We start from the raw sequence: 10802 nt of genomic DNA on the forward strand, positions 1-10802 counted from the left end.
CCATGCCTACAGCCCTGGTCAAGGACTGCTTACCCACCCTCTGCCCCTACATGGTGGACATCATCAACGCTTCTTTGGCATCTGGTATTGTCCCTACCAGCTTCAAAACTGCCTCAGTCACCCCCATCCTCAAAAAGCCTGGCCTGGACATTGATGACCTCCACAACCACCGGCCGATCTCCAACCTTCCCTTCCTCAGTAAGACTCTGGAAAGAGTAGTCGCCGGCCAACTCCATCTCCACATGTCCAACCATGAGCTCTATGAGCCCCTCCAATCCGGCTTCAGACTCCAACACAGCACGGAGACCGCCCTCATTAAGATCATCAACGATCTCCTCATTGCTGCTGACTCTGGCCGCCTCAGCATCCTCATCCTCCTGGACCTCTCTGCAGCATTTGACACTGTCTCCCATACCATCCTCCTCAACCGCCTATCTGACCTTCTAGGGGTCACTGGCACCGCCCTCTCCTGGTTTTCATCCTACCTCCATAACAGGGAACAGTTTGTTTCCATCAACGGCTCTATTTCCCCCCTAGCCCCAGTCAATCATGGCGTGCCCCAAGGCTCTGTGCTTGGCCCCCTCCTCTTCACCATCTACATCCTCCCCCTCGGCAAGATCATCCGCCATCACGGACTGAACTTCCACTGCTATGCTGATGATACTCAAATCTATCTCAGTACTACTCCATCCTCCCAGTGTTGTGGAATATTTCCTTAACAAGTTCAGGAGTGAAGTTGGTTTTATCCAAAGTGTCTAACATAAAAACAGAGTCTCGATGAATGATCAAAGTTTCAAGAAGTCAATTTAATGTTTGCAAACAGAGAACACAAAACACCACCACGTATTGCAGTGAGCTGTGAATATGCTCTCCAGACACAAAATCCAAACAAGATATTTATACCGGCCGGCAGAGAGGAACAGATAAAGCACAGGAGACTAAGGCAGAAATGTTTAGTCTAACAAGAATCAGTTGATATAGAGAAAGACCACGTCGGCTGTTTGTCCCGACTAAGATAGAAAAGTGACCTTCGTCCTAGACCAAATAGGTCAATGTGTTCAGACATCCAGACGCCCATGCAAATGAACTTTCTAAACAGCAATATGTCTCACAGATAATAACATGAGGAGGTTAAAACATTTTTTATCATTACACCAGCTCCCCCCTCAGTCCCTTGTCAACTGCCTGTATGAAATAAAAACCTGGATGTCATCAAATCTCCTCAAACTCAACACCAAGAAGACAGAGCTCATGGTTGTGGCACCCAAGGCGCTGCTCCGGAAGGTTGGTGACTTCATCCTCGAGGTTGACGGCTGCTCCATCTCCCCATCTCCTGAAGTCCGCAACCTGGGTGTCATCCTGGACTCCACCCTTTCCTTCGAGTCCCACATCAAGTCCGTCACCAAAACTGCCTTTTTCCATCTCCGGAACATTGCCAGACTCCGACCGTCACTCTCGGAGTCTGTTGCTGCAACCCTGGTCCATGCATTTGTCACCTCCCGCTTGGACTACTGCAATGGTGTCCTGTTCGGGGTACCCAACAAAACCCTGGACAGGCTCCAGTATGTACAAAACTCTGCTGCCAGGGTTCTCACGCACACAAAGCCCTGGCAGCACATCACCCCCACCCTCATCAACCTCCACTGGCTCCCGGTCAAGTCCCGCATCTCATACAAGATCCTCCTCCTCACCTACAAGTCCCTCCATGCCCATGCCCCCCAGTACCTATCGGACCTCCTCCGCCCACATGCCCCTCCCCGGAACCTGCGGTCTTCAGACTCTGGCCTGCTTGCCACCGCCCGCACCAAACTGCGAACCTTCGGGGACAGAGCTTTCAGTGTGGCAGCCCCCACCCTCTGGAACTCTCTCCCTGCGGTGATCCGCAACATCTCCACTCTGGACGCCTTCAAAAGGGCCCTCAAGTCCCATCTGTTCGCCAAGGCTTTCGGCCCCTAGTTTACTTGTTCTGTTTTTCTGACTGTTTGTCTAAACTGTTTTTGTCTAAACTGTTACTCTTGTAAAGCGGCCTTGGGTCCCCTGAAAGGCGATATATAAATTAAAGTTATTATTATTATTATTATTATTAAAAAAGAGTTCAAATAATGGCAAAAATGAAATGTCCATAAGTGGTGCAGCTGAAAACTCAAAGTCAAGCAAGTTGAATTTTAAGATGGCTGAGTAACTGTTGAGAGAAATGATTGTTCTCTGTTCTCCCCACAAGGGAGTTCATCAATCATGTTTCCACTGCATTCATCACAAATATCAGATGCTGTCAGTGTACCTGTGGTTCTAGAGGAAAGTCACTTTCAGGACATGTGTTCTTACTCGGATCATGACGGATAACATCATGATGTGTTTTCAACAGTCACTTTAAAAGAACCGCCTAATTTACATCTGTACAGTATCTGCCTGCAGTGTTTGCCTTGGTTGGTGTCCGTGTGTGTTTTAGTTTAATTTACAGCTCTTGCCAAATGTTTGTTCACGTTAAGAAGAATGCAGAATGTCATCCATGGACATGTCAACAACCTGTAAGTTTTGTTTCAGTCATTCCCACACAAAACATATATTGAGTATGCAGCACACAAACCTTACTCGTAAAGAGACATTTACATGTAAAATGTGATAATAATTGTATTAGGTGAAGAACTTTGGAATTTGTAAGGTTTCTCTCTCTGTTACCGCCCAGACGGACATTCAAATCATACCCAATGGAACAGGTAGAACAAGACCTGCGTCACCCTGCCATAGCTGTGGAGTGCTGAAAAGCAGGTGTTTACAAAGAATGCTAAAGTGGAGAGGACAGGATCAAGACCTAAGGTACGTTACTCTTTCAACTCATAGTTATCAGTAATGTAAAGATAGACATTAGAGTTGTATTACATTGTGCAGACCATATACACTTTTGTAGTACTTATCCTCTACTATAAACCACAATTAGAAAATCTTTAAGACAAATGTTACCAAAGAAAGCGTTGAGTTTACAAATCAAATCAGTTTTAAAGTGCTCTTTCTTTAATTTAAGATTTGATGGTGAAATAAACAGGATACTCAATAACAATATATTATTGTGAGCTATGAAGAGAAGTATGAGGGCTAAAACTACATGTGAAATGTGATATGTGTGCAATCACAAATTAAGTTTGTTACATAAAGTAGGTTATTTTAGTGAGGTGAGTGTTCGTGGTATGAAGGTTCTCCACTGAATCAAAATTATGTTTTCAGACATTCAGGTCTACAGCACTGCTGGTGTTATAGAAACAAGTGATGTTACCCTCATATTTAGTGTGGTGTTGTGTAAACATCATCTATTTTCTGGCTGACGGCGGTTAATTTAAGGCCAACTATCTCAACTCTCTCAGTTACAATAAAAAAAGAAAAACATAAAATCATTTACATTCATTTGTTTCTAGCAGTTGTGACCGTTTCCACACCTTTATGAATTTAGTCGGCTGTAGGAATTGTCGAGAGCACTTTTGTTTGAGACTAAATAAAGAATAAATGAAAGGACCAATAACTAATATACAGTCTCCAGGTAATGAACCACTGAAGGAAAAATGGAGAGAAATGTGTTTCTATCTCCCGCAGATCATTCAACAGGTTGAGCAATGATGTCTTCAGGGTTTGCTGCGTTGTGTCTCCTGCTCCTGCGCACTGGAGCGCTGGGCTTTGAGGTAATGCCAGGAAAGTCTCTGAATCAGTCTCTGAATCACCAGGAAATCACGGAGAAAGCGATATTAAAGTCCACCTTGCAGGTGTGCCGTGCTCTGGCCCAAGCTGAGGGGACAGACTTCACTTTTCCTGTAAGAATTCCCTTCAATTAGGTTGTTTTACTGGAAATGTTATGTCGTCTTTTTGCAATGTTAATATGATTTGACTTTGTGTGTTTAGGCAAAGCCTTTCACTGCAAAGGCTGTTGCTGTGGCCTGCGGTGAACCACAGTCGTCCAAGAGTTTCCGCCAAGCCATTATATTTATCATGCAGAGGAATGTACGGGTGGACATTCGCCATGCCCTGAATGGAAGCTTCCACTTTAATGATGAAATGTTTGTTGGAGGAAGGAAAATCATCACTGAGGGACTACTGGCTGTGAAAGCAAGCAACAAACAAGAGAACTTTGAGGCAGCGAGGCAGAAATTGGGAGAGATTTTACATCCCTTACAGGTTCATTGTTTCTCAAAGCATTACTGAAGCCGTAACTGTTTTAAAATATTCAAGGAAACTTGATGGATTATTAACCTGTGTCTTCTTTTGTCAACTTTAAGGACTTCTACAGTCATAGTAACTGGGTGGAACTAGGAAACAAACTCCCAAACTCTAATCTGATCAGATCAGACACCAGCATTGGTAACATAGCAGGTGAATAGATTGTGTAATGTCAGAGATGGTAGGCTATGATGTGACTGTAGAGGAATTATTTCACGGAGGAAAACATAATTCAAATATTTTTTTACTCAGATAAAAGCAGGGCGACATGTCGCAACTGTGATGGAGACGACTGCAGGAACAACATTTTGGGGGACATCATAGAGGAGAAGGTACTGACCTCTGGATATTTTGGTGTTGTGCCATTTTTATCAACCAAACCCAAAGGTAAGTGATTCCTTACATTTAACCGATAATGCCACAGCGTTATATATTCAGATTCACATTCACAAACGAATACATTCTTGAGATTTGCTGTAAAATATTTGGATACAGTATAATGTCTTGACAGCAATAGATAAGTCCCTTTCACAATGTTTACTTGTTACTTAACCTCAAACACATTTTGCATTATGTCTCACTAAAGCTGCAATAATGTTTCAAGTGCCTTGTACAGTATAGTATGTCTTGTTACAACAATGTTGTTAAGTGGCCTAACATGCACAACCTTTCCCAGTCAGGATACACACCCATTGGCTGTTTGGGGCCAATAAATATGGACTGTAAGATCACCTCAGGAGTCACATTCCTCTTCAGTTTCACTTTCCCCTGTTGTGTTTTCTGTCTTCTTGACTTTGCCTTCACAGGTTGTTGTTTTGAGGCTTTTGTAAGCTTATGTTCTCAAAACAATTCAGGTGGAACTTTCCCTAATTACTGCACAATATATAAAGTTAAAAAGAGGTCTATAGAAATAAAAGCACATATTTAACCACCAGAATGCTCCTCAGAAAATGACAAAAAAAGTCAACAGATCTCCCTCTTATGGTATCTATTGCAAAGGAAAATGCAGTCACGGAGGAGCAGTGGATCAAACAAGCGACATTGGACCTAAAGGTGGGATCAACAAAGACACTTTCTCATCCAGTCACGGACACCTCCACACTGACGCAGCAGACTTGGCGATAGCTGCAACCAGTGGGTTACTGGAGGACATTCGAGGGGCTGCTGGTGACAGACCATTCCTCCAGTGAGAAACCCATTCTGCATGTGTCAATGATGTACTATAAGGAGGTGTAGAGTACGTTTTTCATCCATTTGTTCCATCTCTCTTCATCCCTCAGGATGTTGGGAATCTCCAAAGGGTCCAGCAAAGCTCTTTGTTTTGTGATTGACACCACAAAAAGCATGAGCGATGACATTGCAGCAGTGAGGACCGTCACTTCCTCTATAATCAAGAGTAAAGTGGGAACAGAGGATGAGCCCTCAGTTTACATTCTTGTATCTTTTAACGATCCAGGTACAATCTTGAGGATGCTATACATTTTGTTGTTGTTCTTGTTGTTGTACATCATCATCGAGGTGTTTTCTTTCTCCTGTCTCCAACTGAACCCCAGATGTTGGGCCGCTGATAAAGACTACAGACCCAAACGTCTTCAAGTCTGCCATTAATTCATTATCCGCAGCCGGTGGAGGGGATGAGGGGGAACTGAGTCTTTCAGGCCTTCAGGTGATGTGATGTGTGGCTGTTACTACATCAAAATCTGCCCCCAGAAGCTTGTTGGAGTGTATAAAGTTTTAACTAAAGCTGTCCTTGTTATTCCACTCTCTCTTCGTCATACAGCTGGCTTTAACCGGGGCTCCTTCAAATTCTGAGGTCTTCCTCTTCACAGATGCACCAGCTAAAGACAAACACCTGAAAAGCACAGTGATCGCACTCATAGAGCAGACGCAAACAGTGGTGAGTATCAAAGTATGAAATCATTTATGGTCAGAATAGAATTTCTTCACAACCAAGTTGCAAGGGCGTAGGTTTGGTCTCAGCATTGGTAGGGACACTGCGGGGGGCTTCAGCCCCCCTAAAATAGGCCTAACGACGCCCCTGGTTGATATTATGTTGAACAGGCAAAATTCATTAAAACATATTGACATTTGTGTAACTTGGAACTGATTTAAACATAATAACAGTAACAAAACCTTAGTTTAAATTCAAAACAGTATTCTGCACCAAATAAATAATAATAACAATAAATGAATCCAGTTGTTGATTTGTTCAATGCAGTTACCCAGCCCTTTTATGGGATTATACTCCCCTGGTGACATAGTTATGTAGATTTGTGTGTCGTCTGCACAATTATGATAACACACTTTGTTGTTTTCCATAATCTGAGCTAGTGGAAGCATGTAGATGTTGAACAGAAGAGGCCCCAGTATTGAACCTTGGGGAACACCACATCTCATTTTAGTCAGCTCTGATGTGTAATTATCGACAGACACAAAGTATTCTCTGTCCTTCAAGTAGGATTCAAACCAGTTAAATGCTGTGCCAGAGAGTCCCACCCAGATTTTTAGTCTTTCTAGGAGTATGGCATGGTCGACCGTGTCGAATGCAGCACTGAGATCCAGTAATACTAAGACTGAACTTCTGCCATTGTCTGTGTTTAAGTGGATGTCATTGAAAACCTTAACAAGAGCAGTTTCAGTACTGTAATGCTGTCGAAAGCCTGACTGGAAAACATCAAAGCAGTTGTTTACGGCCAAGAAGTTGTTCAGCTGTTGGAAAACAGCTTTTTCAATTATTTTACTTAAAAATGGGAGGTTTGATATTGGCCTATAATTTTTCATTGTTGAGGAGTCTAAACTAGCTTCTTTAGGAGCAGTTTAATAACTGCAGTTTTTAAAATGTTTTTAAAATGAAAACATCAGTTTGAATAGCTTGTGTGCATGATTATCATGCAATTGACAGGCAATGTTGCTATTGGCATTGGTATCAGCTGACAAGGTATGTTTATAATTGGCAGTGGCACGACCGCCCTACTCACTGTACCTTGCACATGTTTAAAATAAAAACATGAATCTATGAACCTGTGTATTGTTTGAATAGCTTAGTATTTAATGCACAATAAAGTGGTATACACGGTACTAGGCCCATTTAATATAAAACACAATTTTATACAATATATATAGTCAGGGGTCCCTGCGCCATCTCTCTATCAGTTTGGGGGTCCTTGGCCTGAAAAACGTTGAAGACCCCTGCGTTACACCTTAAATTTTCGGACCTTTTTCCGTTTCTTTTCAGGTGAACTTCATGATAACTGGCATACTGGGATCTCGTCGTCGAAGACAAAGTGATGATGGCCAACAACAACAATTCAGCAATCAGATGGTGACATCAGGTGCCCAGCTGTACAGAGACCTGGCTCAGTCGTCAGGAGGTCTGGCTATTGAAGTCACAAAGAATGAGCTCCCTGTGGCCACCAGCATCATAACAGAGTCCTCCAGCTCCTCTCTGGTAATATCACTTAGGTCTCACTACTACTTAGTTTGGTCAGTTCAAAGATTTCAGCTGTGTCATCTGTTTAATGTTTATTTCCTAGGTAACCCTTCTGCAGGCAGCCAGGAGCCCAGGAAAATCAGATAACTTTACTTTTACAGTTGATGAAACGGTAACAAACCTTAGAGTTTACATCACTGCGCGCTCCCTCGCTTTCACTCTTACCAGCCCCACAGGTAATACTGCCTTTCTAAATGAAGTCTTCACTCTTTATTACGCCTAAAGTTAAGGCATTATGTGGATTATTTCATGTAAAAAAATAAAGTTACAGTATAGTAAGTGTGTCATAAAAACATCATCGTATAGTGTCATAAAAAAATGCCAAAGTATGCCATTAAATAGTATTCCATTAAATGTCGTACAAAATTAAAAAGCATATGTTATAGAACAGTATGCCATGAAAAAAATCATATTATAGTATGCAATAAAAAATGTCATACACAATTGAAAAAGTCAGTGTAGTAACTCATTTAATTGTAATTTTTGAAGGGGAATCTCAGCAAAGCACTGACACAACAGGATCATTGATCACTGCATCCCAGTCAGTGGGAAACTTCAAGACTCTGCAACTAAAAAGACAAGTTGGACTGTGGAAAATGAAAATGGTGTCAAGTAATCCCTACACTCTTAAGGTCGTCGGTGAGACCCCCATGATTGATTTAATGTGATCACAAAATAAATGTTAGAGCCATGTTGGTACTATGATGTACGGCTACTAACAACTAACAACACTCTCATCAGCCTCAACTGTATTTATTTTCTAGTGCTGTTCAACAACTATTAGCTAAAGTAAGATGATGAACATGGTAACCATTATACCTGCTAAACATTAGCAATGTGAGCATGTTACAGCATGCTCATTTAAAAATTGCAGGATATGTTGCTCATATCGTAGTAACCATAAAAAATAGAATACTCCAGTATCGTGTTTTGTTCATCTGAGCTTTGTTGAAATAAACACTGAAAGAAACTCTGTATATTTTATCCTTTTTTTCATGACTTTATTTGCAGGTCAGAGTCCGATTGACTTCCTGTTTGACTTTGTGGAGGCATCACAGGGCCCTCTCACAGGATATGATGCTCTTGACACACGTCCCAGAGCTGGTACAGAAAATTGTTAAGATGTGAATTTAATGACACGCTGATGTAACATAAAATGATCAAGTCAAACATGATGAATTTCAACGTTCTTTAAAGGTGTCAACGGTAGCTTGTTGGTGACTTTAACGGGAAGTGACTCCGCCACGGTGACAGAAGTCGCTCTGGTTAAATCGTCAGGGTCGGAGATTAAAGGAGTCGTGGAGCCACAGGGCGGTGGAAGCTTCTTAGTTCATGTCGACATGATGCCGTCGGTGGAGTTTGTGGTGCGGGTGAAGGGGCAGAATGACGGTGTTGACCCAAAGGAAGTCTTCGAAAGGCAGTCATCCACCAACTTCAGAGCCTCGAATCTGACTGTTATGGTGAGTACCCAGACCATCACTGTGTCACAGCAACATCACATCAAACATGAGAGGAGATGCAGCAACTAAAAATTGTTGTAATGTTCACTTAAATCATCATCACAAACACTGGTCCTTGTCTGATCCCCTCTGTTTTCAGGCTGATTCCGACAGCATCTTGGTACCAGGAACACCGTTCTCTGTGCCCTTCTCTGTGACGACCAGTGGAGTCGGGGGAAACTTCACCATCCAAGGCACCAATAACCGACAATTTAACTCAACATCTCCAACCAATATATTCCTGGAAACCGGGAGTAGTGCTAATGGTACCGTGACCCTCTCAGCACCTCTTAACACCCCGTCTGGTTCTGACGTCACCCTGACTATTGAGGTCGAGGCTCCTGGTGGTGAAGATACAAACTATGTTGTGCTGCGTTTCTCCATCCTTAACACGGTAATCCTCACGCTAAAGAATCCCATTTACAAGTACAATTCTTTGTTTTACAGATTTGTAACTTCCTAGATGTAATTTGTTACTGATTATAGGGAATATATTATAAAAAACTATACATATACTTTTTCTTCTCCTCATAGGTGACTGATTTTACTCGTCCTGTGTGTGAGCTGCTCAGCCTGCAGTCAAACTGCTCTGATATCTGCAGCTTATCGATGTGGGAGCTCTCTGTTCAGGTGACTGATGGGGCTGAAGGGACGGGTGTTGAGCGTGTCAGCCTCAGACAGGGCAACGGGACCATGAACACCAGTTTGACCGCTGGCAGCGGGAACATGACCGCTGCCAGCGGGAATATGACCGCTGGCAGCGGGAACATAACGCTGGTGTCCTACAGTTCGTCCTGCTGTTCGCCTGATGTAGAGCTGCTGGTTGTTGATCGGGTGGGTAATGTAGCCTCCTGTTTCTACAGCATCCGGAAAGCGGCCACCAATAGCTCACAAACTGCAACCACCAGCAGCTCACAACCTGCAACCACCAATAGCTCACAAACTGCAACCACCAGCAGCTCACAACCTGCAACCACCAGCAGCTCACAACCTGCAACCACCAACAGCTCACAAACTGCAACCACCAGCAGCTCACAACCTGCAACCACCAGCAGCTCACAGAGTCCAACAGCAGCTGTTGTGTCTTTGTCTACCAGAGCTGTTCAGTCTTTTCTTCTTTGCTTGAGCATCACAATCCTAGGGCTCAGTTTTCTGTTTTAAATTGTATGGTAAAAGTTACAATGTTCAGCTCTTTGAAAGCATTCATAAAGAGGTACAATTCAACTTTAGAGTAATTTTGGAGGCTGTATTTAGTTGTGCTGTTGAATTATAATGCGGTACAGTGTTTCTAATATTAGGTCTATATTTGGTCATTGATAAAAAATGGATTGAGCTCGATAAATCTAATAACCTGTGTATGTACAACTGGGTGATATACTGTCAAATGAATGCTGAAATCTTTAAGCTATATTAACTACATTATGTGCTGTATGTATTACAGAGTACTTTGTTTCATTTTACAACTTTCTTTAAAAGCTTAGCGGTGTTATAAAATTAAGTCTTGGGCCATGTGAACATGTACATTTCATTATGACACTTAAATCAAGGAATATTCATTCATATTTTGATTACCACTGTTTATATTACATTGTGGAATAGTAATGCTGATT

At 42.4% G+C, this 10802-nt stretch overlaps 1 protein-coding gene across 1 annotated transcript; it reads left to right on the forward strand.

Moving 5' to 3' along the window:
• Positions 1-2770: 2770 nt before the first annotated feature.
• On the forward strand, positions 2771-10353 carry LOC306788015 (von Willebrand factor A domain-containing protein 7-like; the record flags this gene model as incomplete). The annotated part of the gene is made up of 16 exons (XM_079283344.1): positions 2771-2817; positions 3586-3800; positions 3889-4161; positions 4263-4356; positions 4456-4590; positions 5203-5389; positions 5484-5659; positions 5757-5869; positions 5984-6100; positions 7439-7651; positions 7737-7869; positions 8183-8332; positions 8705-8797; positions 8891-9153; positions 9293-9586; positions 9727-10353. The coding sequence occupies exons 2-16, from the start codon at positions 3606-3608 to the stop codon at positions 10351-10353; spliced, it is 3063 nt and encodes a 1020-aa protein (XP_079139470.1). The 5' UTR covers positions 2771-2817; positions 3586-3605.
• Positions 10354-10802: the final 449 nt, after the last annotated feature.

Source organism: Melanostigma gelatinosum (assembly GCF_949748355.1).
Source record: "Melanostigma gelatinosum genome assembly, chromosome: 14".
NCBI classification, from domain to species: Eukaryota; Metazoa; Chordata; class Actinopteri; order Perciformes; family Zoarcidae; genus Melanostigma; species Melanostigma gelatinosum.